A 17,500-nucleotide genomic window follows, 5' to 3' on the forward strand; every position below is an offset into this window, starting at 1 on the left:
CTCTCTCTCTCTGGGGAGCGTGTCTTCTCCGGGCCTCAGTGTGTGCTGAGCAGGGTCAAACCGCTCTTAATTGGACCGGAGATGAGATGTAAATTACAATAATGAATGTCATTTTCACATAATTACACTGACTCTGGTCCACCTCTGCCCACTCGCCGCGGGAAAGTATAATCTTAGAGAAGTATGGCAGGATGTGCAGAACTTTAAATTGGCATACAATCCAAATAAAATACACACACACACCAGCGGACAGCGATTGTCTCATCGCATTTTGTCAATCTGGGTCGTTTTAAAGTTTTCTCATTTGAAAGACTTGATTTGCTGGGTGAGTCAGCTCTCTACTGATCTTCCTCGCAATAAAGTTGGAGGCTGAAAGTAGAAAAAAATCTATATGTATTATCTAGATGTATAGAGACAGATTTATAGATATAGATATGTAGCTATATGTCTCTCTCTCTCTCTCTCTCTCTCTCTCTTTATTTATATATATATATATATATATATATATATATATAGTTGGACAATGTACTAACTGAATTGGGTCAGTGTCCTTTCATTAATTGACAAGAAAATAAGAAATCCACCCAATTCAGTCTGTGCAGTCTTTCTTTACCATCCTCCTCTCTTCCACCTGTAAAACAGAAACCTGTATGGTTGTCACGGAGACATTGCATGTTCATCCGTGAAAAGTAGGCCACCTGTGTGCGGCAGAACAGGAGCAGCGCTGGTCAATGAAGCTTACCTTGTGTATCGACCAGAGTCCCTGTGGCCTCTGGCCCCCCTACTCTCCTCTCTCTCCCTCTGTTTCCAAACCCTACCTTTTCACACCTCACCGCACCGTTGCGCCTGTCTGGCGAGGTCCCCCCGCTACAGCACAATACTCTTAAAGTTTTCCTCTCCACTTTTTGACAGGGATAGTGTTAAAAATATATATTTCTGGAGCTGTGGGGGGGAGAAGAAAACCTTCCACATCAGAGGGAAGGGGTCAGCTGATTGCTCCCAGAGACACAAACCCACATGAAGAGGAGAAACACACACACACAACTTAGAGGCTGACCTTGGACCAGGAAGAACTCTGGATCTAGAGTGACTGGTAGATTGTGATTGCTGTGACATTCCTGTGATTATAGCCCCCGCCCCCCATGTTGTACCTCCACTTCACTTCAAGGCCCCGGCAGTTCGGCGCCCTCAAGTGGATGCTTTGGCTTGTTTCGTAAGCACCAGAAAGTCAAAATGGATCATTTGTGAACACACACAGACACACACATACACACACGCACGCCTCAACCACACAGACACACACGCCAACCCCACACACAACCCTCGACCACACAGACATACACAAAGACACACGCGCCAACCCCACACACAACCGTCAACCACACAGACATACACGCAGACACGCACGCCAGGTGCGTCCGTGCCATGACAACGATGCTCGCCGGCCATTACGGAGATTGCTTGTCAGGAGAGAGAGGAGAGCTGAGTGCAGCCGTCTCTGGGGGGCTGTAATCCATTTTTTTGCCGCGGCTGAAGAGGCTCAGACCTACCCCAGCCAAGGCCAGATAGAAGTCAGTGTAGCGCGCCAAGCAGAGGTCACTGGCCACTGACCACTGACTCGACGGTAAACATAAACAAACACATGTTGCCCATATTGACCCATGGAGGCCAAGCCCCTTAAGCCTGGCCCAAACTGTGGTAAGAGGAACATATACATCTCTTGTTTAGCATTAACGGCGTTCATTTCCTGTTGTCACCACCACCACCTCACTCTCTATCTCTCTGACTCTCTCTCTCTGTCTCCCTCCCTCCCTCCCACCCAGACTTGATCAGGAGGAGATACAATCTCTCCGCAAGCATGCCATCCTCTCTCTCTCTCTGCCTCTCTCCCCTTCTTTTCTTTTTGTCTCCTTTCAAAAGCAGGGGGTTGGGGTTAAAGTGCAATGTTTTATGATGCCATGATGTCCTTACTCCAGAAGTATCCAAGAAAGTGGGAACAAGAAGAGTGTGCATGTTTGTGTGCAGGAACATGTGTGTGTTTGCGTGTGCGTGTCTACTTGCTTGTATGTGAGTGATTAAGTCTAATTAGGGGCAAATGATGGGTACTAATGGTGAATCCAGTACTGCACCTGGTTATCTATGTATTCATTACAAATAGCCTGCCAGCCTGCTGAATCCATACATAACACGGCATGATAACAACAGGGCACTGTTGTTCCACTGGCTCCATAGAAGATGCAGTACCTTGCGTGGCCACTCGAGGCACTTGACTCGATTGCATGGTATCTCCACCACTTTATCTCCGTGTTCTGAGGAGGAGCACTCATTGCTAGCATCATTAGCTACAGACAGTGAGCACTTTAAACCCACCGTCTCGCCTCAAGAGGACAGCCAATAGCAAGCACTTGCTTTTTTCTTTTTTGGTTTGGAGAAGGGGTCTATTAGTTATGTCAACTCTTAATCATACACTCCTGTTAGAGAGACCAGAGAGAGACTGCTGAGGCAATGGGGAGAGGGATACATTACAGTCTAGCCTTTTCAAAATGAGGTCATTGGGAACCGTACATTATGTTGGCCATGAGCAGTAAAACAAATTTGAGTCTTTGAAGTGTTATGTAAAACATAATTCTGCTAATTTTCATGAGGGCTGGGAATTATTTATTGAATATATCAATAAACATCAGTGCATGGATGGTGTGCATCCACATGTCCTATAGTATATAATGCATATCAATTTATACAAACACACACTGCTGAATGTTGGTATGGTTTGAGATTCAATACATTTTCACACACACACACACACACACACACACACACACACACACACACACACACACACACACACACACACACACACACACACACACACACACACACACACACACACACACACACACACACACAAACTTCTCAGAGCCGACCAGACATGCAGACAAGCCCTAACCCTGTGACTGGCTTGAGAGCATGGGAAGGGATACACAGCGGTTGCCGTGGCGATTGGTCGTCTGGCCTCTTCCCGGCTGGCGTCATCCGACTACACGAGATTGTGTATCCCCTCCCCCCCCCTCAGCCTTGATCCCGATGGCTGATAAACGGCCACCTCTGACCCGACTCTCCACTACCATAATGTGGCTTTCTGGTTGAGCTCCGTGTAAACACAGAAAGATGTATGGAGCCTCAGATGAAGGATTCTAGAGTCACAAGAGGAAGGGGCCGTAGGGGTGGGGGGTGGGGGGGGTTGGGGGCCGGGGGAGTGTTCCCACATTAGACACAGTTTATCATTTGGAGCCGGACTGACATGGTGGGGTGGTATGCAAAAAAGAAAAACATTTGGTTCAAGTGTTTATTTTAGCTTATCTCCATGTTACGTCGTGGGCCAGGGGAACACGGCATCACTATGTTGTTTTAGTCTGTTCTCTGTAATAATAATTCAGTTTGAGAACCCAACAAGTTACATGGAAAACGTACGTGTTGTAGAGGCCAGCTTTAAGGTCCAGTAATACCACACACACACACACACACACACACACACACACACACACACACACACACACACACACACACACACACACACACACACACACACACACACAGATGTAGTTTATTTGGGCTACTGAGATTCCAATTTAAATCTCAGTGAATGCGAAGCATTTCACACATAGTTCCTCTGGCTGATGGGTGAGATCTCATCTTGTTTGCAGTACGCTCTTATCATTAAGAGCCCTAATGACTGGTGATTACGTTGCTCCACCACTCCTCCTTGTTCCTACATACTATTGCACTAATGGCGCTGGTTTGGAAATTAGCCCAGTCTCCATTTCCATCTCTCTCTCTGTGTGTGTCTCTCTCTCTCTCTCTCCTCTCTCTCTCCCTCTCTCTCATTCTTGCTCCCTCTCTTTCTTTCTTCCTCTCCCTCTTGCCCTCGCTGGATCTCCATTCTCTACATATCTCTCTCTCCTTCCCTTTCTTCCTCTCTTTTCTGCCTGCATGTCCATTGCTGACCTTTATGATCTCGCCCCTTTGCAGCCGTGACGTAGGGACCTCCACACTTCATTAACGTTGTTTCGGAAAGACGGAGGTGGGCTCCTGGGGGCCCCGGCAGAGTACGACAGGGTCGCTATGCCTGGCTGGGCTGTGTCCACACAGCTCTGATGGTTTTGGGACCGTCTCCTGTGTTTCACCACGCTCTTTTGACTCTTTTGTCCTGCGTGTGTGTGTCTTACTCTTGAAGTGAATGCCGTGACACCGTCATGGCTACACCCCACCACTACCCCACCCCGACCCAGCCTTTAATCCCCCCGGCCCGCTGTGACGACCTCATTAAGCCGTCTTTGTATGAGGTTCCGATAGGTTTACCTCACCACTGCGGCGTTTCATCGAGCACGGGTGTAGAAGGAAAACATTCTAAACGGATTCGCTCCGGGTATTTTTGAGAGACCCCCACACACCCACATGCAGGCACACTGTGAAAATGCTACGGAAATCTTGTTAAATTTAAAGAAAACCGTACTGCAGTGGTAGAGTTCGTGTGAAGGGTAAATGTCAACCATTGACGACATCAGCGGCTTTACTTCAAAGCGACCAACTATTTTACGCAAGCACATGCACTCTCACGCGTAGGCATGCACACCGAGCACACACACCCACGCACACACACATATCCTGGACCTCCTTCCCAACTCATCTAAATGTCCCAGACCTGTTCCTCGTCAGCCTCATCAAGGACAATTAGTACAGATGCAGCCCCCCCCCCCCCCCCCCCCCCCTCTCAACACACACAAACCAACACACACACACACACACGAACAGCATAATTCCCCTAAAGTAATCAAGGCTAAAATTCTGACAAAATCACCAAACAAGGATAGCATGGCTATGAAAACAAAATTACACGTATAATTCAGCTTTTTACCGACTGGAGAAGTTGCCTGAGGCAATCCATTGAAGTTTGACAGTGGCTACTTAAGAAACCAGAAGGCGCCATTTTAGGCTGAACTTTTAAATGTTTTAAAAGGGATAAATTAAGCCTTTTAAGGGCAGGCCGGCGCTCCATGCCGAAAACATGACTATCCTCTTTCGAAGCTGACGTTTGGTTTTTGAAATATTAAACATGCGTGGGAAAAAGCTTTCAATGTGAAGAAGGGTAAAATGCAGCAGGATAACGCCACTTATGAACTTCATGAGTAACTGCTCCGCTTGGTTTTTGATCAGGTCCTTTTTGCCATCTAGTTATAATTTTTGCTTGTTTTGGATATTTTATTGGCATCTTTTTTGAAATCCATCTGTTTCATCTAATACACTTATAGTCACTGCTGTGCTTTTTTTGTTGGCAAATCCACGTTACAAATAAGAGCTCAAATTTGGGCTACAGAAATAATGTGCAACATTGCTATTATCATTCAAGCTGGTGTGCCGCCTTCATTGGGAATAAGGCTTAATACAATTTGCTTTGCTTAGTCTCACAAGTATTAAATCAAAACAATATATGTGCAACCACAAAATACTATGTGTTTCCCTTTTTTTCGAGGTGTTGCTTGAAATTGCAACGTCCGAACTGCTGATTTATATGTGTGAGAAATCCAACAAAAAGAACCAAGTACACCAATTGGCAACCTCGGTTATTTTTGGAGTCCCCATAAAATGTAGGTAAAAAACAAGCAAATAAGCATAAATACACACTCATGGAAATGAGGCATGTTGATAGATATAGAGAGCTTTCCTTTCCACCCAGAGTTCATGTAGCTAGCTTGCTTATATCTTTCATCAAACGCTTTCATTAAAGTGACTGTCAGTGAATTCAGATACAAGTTGGTCAGGTCGGCAGGTCAGGGAGAGGCCCGTACTCTTGATGCCTACAGGTTAGGCCCAGGACATTGGGACATGGAACCCAGAACCATTTGTGTATGAGTGGAACACCCTACCAGGACATGTATCGCCAGATACATGCATACATCCTTGCATTGTTTCCTTCTTCAATGAATCTCTCTCTGTCTCTCTCTGTCCATCTCTCTCTCTCTCCGTCTCTCTTTCTCCCTCTCTCTCTCTGCCTCTCTATGTCTCTGTCTCCCTCCCTGTCTAACTATCTCTCTGTCTCTGTCTCGCTCTCTCTCTCATTGTCTCTTTCTTTCTCTCTCTTGCTGTCTGTCTCTGTCTCTGTCTTTCTCTCTCTCGCTCTCTCTCTCTCTAACTGACTCTCTAACTGACTCTCTCCTTCATCCAACAACCCAAACATATGCTCCACGACACCGTGTGACCGATCAGAGTGATGTCTGTATCCAAAACACAGCGTCTGCACATCACAATACCATCTGTTTCTAGAACCTCCCGTGGGCGTATTGGGTCCAATTCACTTTCTTTTTCGAAAGAGAGAGAGAGAGAGAGAGAAGAAAAGCCCAGACAATCCTCATAAAGCATATCGCCGTGTTGACTCCGTACATTTCCTCACTCCTGTCTGTGTTTTGTCTCGTTGCACTCTGTGTTTTCGAGATCCGGCCACATATGTGCTCTGACGTAGAAAACCCCCGGACACGCAAGCACACACATACACACGCACACACGCCCTCTTTTCATATAATTTCTGTATTTGTCTGCATGTGTGAAGCTCAATTCTGTATGTGTGTGTTTAAACAAAGGAAGAATCTGTATCTATGCAAATAGGTGTGTGTGTGTGTATGTGTGTGTGTGTGTGTGTGGGGGGGGTGTATGTGTGTGTGTGTGTGTGTTTCAGACATTTCCTTTATTATTATTCCGTACGCAACGATCCGCTCGAAACATCCAATCAACTGGCCTCGTTCTTCACAGAGCCAGACCCGTATCACGCAACACAAACACACTGTCTAGATCCGGCCTGAGGTCCAGAGAGGATGATTGGTGACCTGAAGGAATCTTGTTTGTTCTTTTCCTTTGAAAAAAGAAAGTAATTTACAAAGCCTGGAATGTTGATGAGTGGTGAATGTTGCCGTTGGTGGAATGTATTGAAATGTGGACATTGGAAAGACGTTTCGTCGCAGACTGCCCCTTTTTACTGAAAAGATAAACAATACTGAACTCAAATCCCTTGCTGAAGGGGCCATTGCAACCTATAACCACTTCAAACAGAATGCATTTATTTTTAAGTTCAATATCGGGCCGTATTACAACGCCCTCTCCAATTTGAACCCAATCAGACAAGGGCGTCAGAGAGGGAGCACATTTCACATGACTACGAAAACACACACACATCAGAACAAAGAAATGACAGAATCGATGAATAATTATAGAGCTCCTGTCAAGCCATTAACTTTTTATCTTTTGTTATTTACAACAAACCACTGTCTGGCCGACAAGGCGAGCAGGGGAATCAACAATATAAGGTAAAAAACACATTGTTGGTCAAAAAGTGATTCTATCGCTCTGAAAAGCATTTTGCACGCATAAAAACAAGAAATGTTGATAATTCTGTTCATTTCAATGCAAACGTGTGTGTGGGGGGGGGGGGGGGGGGGGGGTGGAGAGTGAGATGTGTGTTCAGTTCACATGCCGATTTGTCATCTGCACACGCATCTCTGAAATGTTGAAGTTCTGTAACGGTACGGCCAAATGGCGCCTATATAAAGCCATGGCCGTGCACACAACTATAAACTCCACTAGACCGCCTTGTCTGCACCTACACCTTGTCCCCTTCCCCCACTGTACCCAACATGTGGTCAGTGTAACTGATTTTAAAAACAGTTTTTTTTACCGAGACACATGGCTAGACTGACGAGGTTCAGGATAACAGGCGGTAACAGAGGGACAGACGTGAAGTGGTGTTTACACAGAAAGTGCTGCCGGACCCTGTTTCTGGAACGTTGGGGTTTGTTTGGCTGTAGCTGATTAGGAAATCCCTGGCTGGTACAGGAGGAGAGCGCGTTGATTATGGGGAGGTTGGGTCAGTGTGTGGGAGAGAGAGTCTGGTGTGTATGGGAGAGAGAGTCTGGTGTGTGTGTGTGTGTGTGTGTGTGTGTGTGTGTGTGTGTGTGTGTGTGTGTGTGTGTGTGTGTGTGTGTGTGTGTGTGTGTGTGTGTGTGTGTGTGTGTGTGTGTGTGTGTGTGTGTGTGAAGAAAGGGCGTGCAGGTGTGGACACTGACTTGCAAGTTGTTTTATCTGGCGCCTGTAGACGGTAAAGTGCAGGAATAGACATGTGCACAATCTCACGCTGATTTGCAGTCCGTGTGCATCGAGATGGTGCGCGTGCGCACACAGAGTCCTGGCTTACATTTTTTAGTGCTGCTTCTGTAGTTCTGGGAAGCAGCAGTTGTCTGCTGGCTGAAATCTCTGCTCCATGGGTCCAATGCTCAGGACAGTTCAAAGGGAGAAGGACAGAAATAACAGTCCACATCTATCTATCTTTGTAAATCTACACTGTGTTGGTTTTAATCCACCAATCTAGTCATGTCTATTGTCTCCCTCCCCAAGTCCAAACATGAAACATATAGGTCTGCATAGCTCAGTGATGCTACAGGGCTGCAGATTGCTTTCTGATCCATATCATCACTGAAAACAACAACAACAAACAAGACTGCATCCAGTCCTGTGTCTGCATTTGCCCAATCTGGTTCTTCCATCCAGATGTTTAACATAGTAAACAACACGTGGATGTATATTTTACGATTTTACCTGAGGTTCAAAATGCTATGTGGTCAAATCTTATTGGATATCATCACTATAATCAGTCTTAATATCCTATTATGCCCACATTTCGAATAGTGAACTGTATAGGCGTGTATCTACTACTGAGGTCTACTACTAGGTCCTTGTTAGAGTCAGCCAGAGGGGGCTCCCTTGTTGAGGGTTCAGAGATTGATTAGTAAGGTCTGCCGGAATAAAGAGCTAGCCTGGCACTTTACGATGCACTGCACTTAACATTGTAGTGCTCTCAGCACTTTGGACTGTAACCATTCACTTTTAATTGTTCATTGTGGTATGATTATCTTTTTCTGGTGAAGACCTGCTGAATAGTAGATTTGTATTGTGCTTTTCCCAGTGTGCCTTGATGTGCTGAATTTAATTTTTTATTTTTTACGAAGCGTAGGTTCGGTTTAATGTTGGGTTAAGTGTATTATAATCTCTGGCTGCCAAACTGATTAGGAATGGGACAAGGCAGACCCAGCCCTCCCCCTTCTAGATCTCGTGATGAATGACCCAGTGTGGGTCACGGCAAAGGTACTGGACAGCTCTGTGGATACATTCTGAGAGAAAGAGGGAGTACGAGAGAGAGAGTATGAGAGAGAGAGAGAGAGAGAGAGACCCCTGTCTTATTTCCATGTACCTGCCAAGGGTAGTCGATGCCCTGCCTAGCCACAAACACACACGCACAGACACACGACTAAACTTTTACTTGTACACTCAGCAACTACACCCACAGTTGGGCACTTAGTTAGACTTTGGAAAGTGTTTTTTTTAACAGCACCACCCCGTCCTCCCATTTCCAAAACAGTGCTTTCTCTATCTGATAGCCCCCTCCCTTCTCTGGAAAGGTCAGAAGTCTATTCAAAACCTATTTTCTCTCTCTCTCTCTCTCTCTCTCTCTCTCTCTCTCTCTCTCTCTCTCTCTCTCTCTCTCTCTCTCTCTCTCTCTCTCTTCCCTGCTCTCTTTCGCCCAAGCTCTCTGTCACTCTCTTTTGTAACATGTCCAAACCCTACCCTTGAATATACCACTAGGTTTCCAACTGCTACTGGGTACTGGGCTACGGCTCATCCACCAGCAAGAGGTGGAGCATGTGTTACCCAGTACTGCAGACTCTTTGGTACCCAGTACTGCAGACTCTTTGGTACCCAGTACTGCAGACTCCGTGGTACCCAGTACTACAGACTCTGTGTTACCCAGTACTGCAGACTCTTTGGTACCCAGTACGGCAGACTCTGTGGTACCCAGTACTACAGACTCTGTGTTACCCAGTACTGCAGACTCTTTGGTAGCCAGTACTGCAGACTCTGTGGTACCCAGTACTACAGACTCTGTGGTACCCAGTACTACAGACTCTTTGGTACCCAGTACTGCAGACTCTGTGGTATCCAGTACTGCAGACTCTGTGGTACCCAGTACTGCAGACTCTGTGGTGCCCAGTACTGCAGACTCTGTGGTACCAAGTACTGCAGACTCTGTGGCATCCAGTACTGCAGACTCTGTGGTACCAAGTACTGCAGACTCTGTGGTACCAAGTACTGCAGACTCCGTGGTACCCAGTACTGCAGACTCTGTGGTACCCAGTACTGCAGACTTTGTGGTTCAGTATTCTGCATTTAAGGTCTTGACTGCCCACAGGGGACATCATCATATAGAGCCAGCAACATCAAGGAGTTGAATTAATTTAATCAGTTTCTGAACCGAATCTGACCCCCAAAAGTATTACAAAGTTGCAGAATTATCTGTCTGAGAGAGACATTTCTTGGAGGGCACATACGCCGCATCCCGTTCATATTAAAGTGAGTAGGATATAAATGAATGACCAATTTGTTTTTGTTCTTTGGAGTAATAGCAGTGTTGCACCGCCCGCATAATCAGTCGAGATTGACACCCACAAATGCAATCAGGAAGGGCCGCATGAGCCTCTTCCTCAAATCAACAGCCGGAGTCTTCATCAAATCAGCAGTGTCGTGCACGTGCACTGATCAAAAGCACACGTCCGTCCCACTGAAGGGAGGCCAAGTCCAGTTCCTCATGTGGGTGGTCTTGGACACAGAACAAGTTCTCTCTGCCTCCTCAGTGCACAGACACCTCTTGGTCCCAAACAAAATAGAGAGGCTGCAATGTATGTAAAAGATATACATCTGAAGTAACACCTGCTGTTTGCTTGATTCGTCAAAGAAAATAAGTAAGAATGTGAGGTCTCTGATTGTGCTGGAGTACCATTATTTGAATAGAGCACTCTCTCATTATATTACTTTGCATAGGTCCACCGATGTGCTTCCCTGAAACGTGAACCTGCAGCCATCACGTGCAAAGAGTAGATGGCCATCACAGATAATATGTTAAATGAATGAGACCTCTCTCTGTGCCTCATTTCATAAATATACTGATCTCCTCTTACTGCTAGGCCATGAGATAGTTGTTTCAGTGGTATTATACCATGATGCTCCATTTGAGCTGCAAGCTAGAAATACTGCTAAAGCCATGTCTGCTACCATGACCTGCCTCAGTATGGCTCTCATGGACACACACACACACACAGACACGCACGCGCGCGCGCGTGCACACTCACTCTTGCCGCCCAGTGTCCTCTCCATAACCTTATTAGTGTGTACACAAACGCACACATGCACACATACACACACTCAGTCCAGTCCAGGCATTGTCCTCTCCATAACCTCATCAGCATGCTAAAGCAGAGGCTCCATTATCCTGATGCTGGCACTGAGTCAAAGAGGTGTGTGTGTGTGTGTGTGTGTGGTGGAAGGGGGGGGGGGGGCACACCACTCTCTCTCGCCCTGTCCTGTCCCAGGTGCACTAAAGGACACTACACCAGCCCCCCAACCCAGGTCATTTAATTACACTGATTGGACACCTGTGGATCTCATATGTAACAGAGACAACCTTCGTTCCCCACCTCTTCCACCACCTCTCATCGCTGGCCCTTGGAGCTGGGCGTGGCCGGGGTGGTTTATCGGCCCAGGGTCTTGGAGGTTGGAGGTGGGAAGGCCATCGATGGGCACGACACATTATTTGGTCATTTCCAATAGAATACAGAGAGAAACAGCCTCATACTGTGGGAAGACCTCTGTGGACTTACTCTCACAGCGTTTCCTGAGGCTCCTACGATGTCCTCGTGAACAATCGTTGAATTTAGAATAAAGTGCTTCATTAATAACTGCATGTATAAGCATAATGTCTAAGTGTAATTTTGCTGCACATAAAACATATCGGTCACATGCGTTTGGAATATTCTCATATGATGACTCGTGAGCACATTTCCATGAAATACCCTGCACCCTAACATATCTATATTTAGAAATTCATATTGAGTGGCATAGGTTGTCATGGATACTTTCTGCACCCAACTGCACTCTTTGTTTACAATTGCATGTATGCTGTATACCCGGAAAAGCAAGTATCCAATTTTTGCATGCTTCATAACATTGTTAGCAATTGCAAAATAATGGAAACCAGATTATTATAAAGTGGATGATTTTGTGCGAAGGTCAAACTATGAAATCGAAAGTACCATCGGCCTTGTAAAGACCAATGAGAACAAACCAGCCCTCTTAGGGGTGACCTCCCATCAAGGTGCATCATGGTCAATGTAGTTACGGTGAGTCTGTCCCTCTCTGTGCCCTCATTAATTCAACACTGCATACGCAGAGATTGGGGTGGGGCGGGGGCAGTTCGGGTTAGGGATTTATTTCATTAGGAAGGCTTCCCGTAAGGTCACCCTTTGCCTCGTCACTGAATCGATTGGCTGCTCCGAAATGAAGAGGTGGCACAAGTTATAATTAAAAGGGCGAGCCCCCTTTTCCGTCTGTCACTATAGTCCCACTAAATTAAAGGGGATTGAGTGTGTGTGGGGACGGGGGGGTACGTTCTGTCACATTGGCATCAAGGGCCACACAGTACTGTCTCACAGCATAGAGGATCACAAAGTAAAATCACAGTCACATAATGGAGCGTTGCGTAGCGTAGCAACCTTCTCTGCTCTCCTTGTCTCTTTCACTTTCTCTGCCTTTCTCTCCTTTTGTGTTTTATTTCAGGCACTTTTTTTTGTTTCTCCATAGGTTTCTCTGCATAATGCTTAAGCCAGCAGTATGTGCATATATTTGCATACAAACTAAAAAAAGCATGCATCAAAGATTCAGTCACATTATTATGCGTGTATACACACATAGCGGAACATATAATGTTGTTATGAATTCGCTGGCGCCTCACATAGCCCCTGTTCCTTTTCTTTTTTCAGTCTTTCTCTTTGGGCTCTGTCGCTCCTACGTCCTGTTTTCTTTTCGTCCTTGCGGTTCTATCACTGATGCCCCAGACAGGTATTTAGATGTACATAGATCTGATATGTTTCTCCTCATATTTATAGAAGGACTTTATAGAAAATATTGAACGCTTAGACTTTACACAGACAACGATGACATCCGTGTCCATATAATGGCGTGTGAGGAAATGTGCATCTCTTGTCTACTGTTTATTGTTAGCTGTTCATTTCTGAAGATATCTGAATTCCACACCTCAACTACTATTTAATACTACATATAAGAGATTGTGTGTATTCCTTATATTATAAACATCCCCTCGATGTTGGACCGTACACCGCCTTGGTCTATTATGCAGTCCAGCACACTGTTTGGAGCTGTGGTTAATAGCAGGTTGGTCTCTGCTATTCACTGAAGCCAAGGCAATCTGTAAAAGAAGCCACTCTGCCTTAGGTCACTGTAACCTCTGCTAGATGTACTGTAATCTCTCTCTCTCTCTCTCTCTCACTCTCACTCTCACTCTCTCTGTCTCTCACTCTCTCTCTGTCTGTCTCTCACTCTCACTGTCTCTCTCTCTGTCTCTGTCTCTCTCTGTCTCTGTCTGTCTCTCACTCTCACTCTCTCTCTCTCTCTGTCTCTCTCTCTCTCTCTGTTTCTCTCTCTCTCTTTATCTCTCTCTCTGGCTCTTTCTGTGTCTCTGTCTCTTTCTGTGTCTCTGTGTCTCTTTCTCTTTCTGTGCATTTGTAACTACCTGCCTGGGTGGTGGGCCTCTTCTTTATGCCTTGTTCATTCCCTTCTTTCTACCCACTTTCTATTTCTGTCTAGTTTGATCTCTCACTGTTCCTCCGTTCGATTAGATCGCCCGTTTCCATCTTTTGTTTCGAGCCCTCGCTAATAGCCTACTCTGCCCACATGCCGTGTTTTCTTTGTCTGTATCTAACTCACGACTGTTTTATTCTCCCCTATTTCTATCTCTCACATACTATTTACCCCTCTTGCTGTCTATGCCTCTTTCCATCTCTCTCTTGTTCCCTCTCTCTCTGTCTCTTTGTCTCTCTCCCTCTCTTTCTCTCTTTCTCTCTTTTCTTCTGTTTCTCATTCCATCTCTCTCTCTCTCTCTCACTCTCACTCTCACTCTCTGTTTGTGTGGTGGTCATCAAGCGGGATATTATGCCGGACATGATCCGGCCACCCGTACAGCTGAACCCCCTTCAGTGCGAGGTGAACATCATTAGCGGCCTGAACTGGACGTGAACCGGCCGTTAGCTGAAGGGGTGGGGAGCAAAGTCTATTAACAACCCTTATTGAGTTCTCAACCCAATTTAGGAATATGACTGCCTGTCTGATGGCCTGCCTCATTTTCCATTCAACCTTCCTATGCCGTTCCCATATGAATTTGTAGAAGGCTACAGAAAAATCAAACCATAATTTCTTTATGGATGCCTGTATGGCTATTATTATGGCTGTACCTGCTCCTGGTATTGTAGTACTTCCACTCAAGCACTTAGTGAGCCATGGAAATGTCAGCCCTCTGTCATCATCATGTTGCTAGGCCAAGTTGCTAGGTCTCCTGAGTGGGCCTATTAAGCCAGAGAAAGTCCTCGTAACTCGGGAGGCAAACAGCCCACTTTCCACACATTTTGTCCTGGGAAGAGCCAGACCTAAGCCCACCCATCCATCTTCTTCCCCCTCTGGTTCTTCTGTGTGCAGGGCCTGGCGCTACTTGCTCATGGGCTTAAGGCAGGCGGAAAACCTGAATGGGGTGGAAGTGCATACTAACGTCTCTGGAGTTATAAGTTGTGTGTGTGTGTGTGTGTGGGGGGGGGGGGACGCCAGCACAGAGCATAGCCAAGCCGGTGCCAATTGGGCATTGTTTATTAAGTAACGGCGTTCTGTGTGTTCAGAGCATCGTGTTCCGTCCGATTACGTCTACTCCCAGTGCAGGCTGAAAACTGCTTGAATGGTGGCGTTGGGAGAAGAAGTGAGGACCAGAAAAGGAAGCAAATCGCCGGGTGACGAAAATTATAATCAAGAAAAAGTCAAGGAACCATCAGAAACGTTTTTTTCTGGCTTCTGCGATATAATGGTTACCCTGGAAAGATGGATAATTTAGTGAAGCAAGCGCTGGGAACAAACAACATAAGTAAGGGGCTGAGGAAAAGGGGGTTGGTGACTTTCTTTTTGCGGAGTGATTGCCGCAGCTATTACTGTGATCACCCGGGGGATTTGAAACAAGGTACCTCTTAGCGAGACACATTTTCCCGCTGAGCAGGACTCAGCCATCTCCAATGGCAAGTCTCGGCAATTAGTCTTTTTATGTCTCTACTTCCTTCTTCCTAGTTTTCTATATATATTTCTTAACCTACACCACTGTCTCATACGTGCGGTCCCTCTGGATGCTGTCGACATGCAGCCCACCTTGCCCGCCTCCCACTGGGCCTCCCGTGGCGTTCGACGCAGCGAAACACGCGCTGGGAAGGTGACGGGAGCCCACGGTAGTTCCTTGATTAAAATGCGCTCCTTCCAGTGGAGGAGTCACTCCCCCCCCCCCCCCCCCCCCCCTGCCTCAGAGGGAATCTGTGCACAGGGCGCATATGCTCGCTGGGAGGATGGGAGCGGCCCGATGACAGGTGGTCGCCCAATCAATTTGCATAATTATGGATGTGAGCGCACGCGGCCTGCTGGCTCGCGCTCAAACACATCCATCTGGCCTTTGTTTATGTTTCTAGCGTTGCGTATAGTAACAGCCCAAACAGCCAGCCACCGCTCACCTGCCTCCACGTTAGTTACCGATGGGCTCGGGCTGCTCCATGCTACGTTGGGGTTCCTCCTGTAGGTGATACCGCTGTTTAGTATTACACGCACAGACACGCACACCCGCACGGATACACACAAACATATGCGTAAACGTGCACACGCACGCAGAAGCTAGGCAGGCAGGCAGGCAGGCAGGCAGGCAGGCAGGCAGGCACACACACGCACACACACACACACACAAAATACTCCCTGGAGACTGGTCCTGTTTATGTGAAGGGGATCAAAGCATAAAGCGCTTACGCTTGAAGTATTGATTAATGGGGCAACTGTAATGTAAGGCAATATTTAATTTGGAATGTTTCCATTTTTCCTTTGTTTTTCCTATATTTGTGTTTCCCTGAGCCCACTGCTCCGAAGCCTAGTGTACCTAAGGCACACCTATGTTCACTCTCTTTCTCTCTCCCTCTTTCTCTATTTTTCTGTCTTCCTGTCTCCCTCACCCTCTCTCTCTCTCTCTCTCTCTCTCTCCTCTCTCTCTCTCTCTCTCTCTCTCTCTCCCTCGTTGTATTGCATTTCATTTTATAGGAGTCAAGCCAAGTCAAACATCTCACAGTTCTGCCGTGTCGCGTTTCATTCGAGAGCATAGGGATTTGTTTTTTGAAGGAAAAACAAAACCACTTGTTCGTAGTGGCGTGCATCTCGGTTGATGTCAACTGCAGTCACATGGGGTGTGTGTGGGGGGAGGGGGAGGGAGGGGACTGTCATTGTGGTTATGGCCAGAACTGACAGAATGCTTGTAAATTATAGCTAGTCCTTCCGAAGAGAACACATGTCAAAACGCACCAGGGTGGAAATGGACCAGAGCTTGATAGCTCTGGGGGGGGGGGGGGTAAGCGGTAAAGGTGCTGGGAGATTGCAGTGTGATTGGCCACAAATACATATTACCCCCTAACTCTCTCAATGTCCCCTCTCTTTCCCACCCTCTCTCTCTCTTTTCCATCCCAACCCCAATTTTCATCTCTCGCTCCTTCTTTCCCTCTTTCCTTCACGCTCCATTTTCCCTCCTTCCCTCCCTCCCTCCCTCCCTCCCTCCCTCCCCCCCATCCCTCCCTCCCTCCCTCCCCCCCCCTCTCCCCCATCACACTATCCCCATATACAGGCATGCCGCTCCACGTGCGCCGCAGCAGCGACCCCTCGCTGGTGGCCCCACCCCTGGGCTCCGAGGCCCAGGGGCTGGGGGGTCCGGAGGAGCCGTCCAGGAAGAACCCGGCCCGCTGGTCCACCACCACGGGCTTCAAGTACGGCCACAAGCCGGGCCCCGGTGCTGGTGCTGGTGCTGGTCCCGGTGCCGGGGCCGGGGGCGGCACCGGCAGCCTGGAACGCAAGGTGAGGACTGAACGGATGCGGACGGCTCAGCTCAGAGGGCCACAGACAGCTGCACGCATTAGGCTTTTCAAAGAGAAAGTAAAAGATTTGAATTGTTCCCGGGGCATGGTTGGTTGTCTTTTTTGCACCTTGTTTTAAATTAATCGTTTTTTTAATTTGAATTGCTGCTGTGTACTTCTGCTTTGACTCCCACATGGGTTATTAATGAAGTGTATCCTGTCCTATCTTATCTCATATCCTCTAATTATAAACACTTACTTTAAGATATTAAAGAAATAGGGCAGCAAAGCGCAAGGCTAGGTCCTATTTGACTATCTTTATGCTTTCGATTCAAGCTCTCCAACTCACTTTAAGACCATGTCAAAGTTTTTTCCTACTACTCAAACAATTCTACCAGCCTTTCGACCAATCGAGAGGGCACGATACA

General features: G+C 46.9%; 1 protein-coding gene across 1 annotated transcript in view; it reads left to right on the forward strand.

Moving 5' to 3' along the window:
• Positions 1–17,500, forward strand: part of LOC130377672 (partitioning defective 3 homolog) — a 271,523-nt gene that overhangs the window by 125,556 nt on the left and 128,467 nt on the right. The window contains exon 4 of the mRNA XM_056584828.1: positions 16,847–17,073. Coding sequence (XP_056440803.1) covers positions 16,847–17,073 — 227 coding nt within the window. The remainder of the gene's footprint in view (positions 1–16,846; positions 17,074–17,500) is intronic.

Source organism: Gadus chalcogrammus, chromosome 23 (genome assembly GCF_026213295.1).
Source record: "Gadus chalcogrammus isolate NIFS_2021 chromosome 23, NIFS_Gcha_1.0, whole genome shotgun sequence".
NCBI classification, from domain to species: Eukaryota; Metazoa; Chordata; class Actinopteri; order Gadiformes; family Gadidae; genus Gadus; species Gadus chalcogrammus.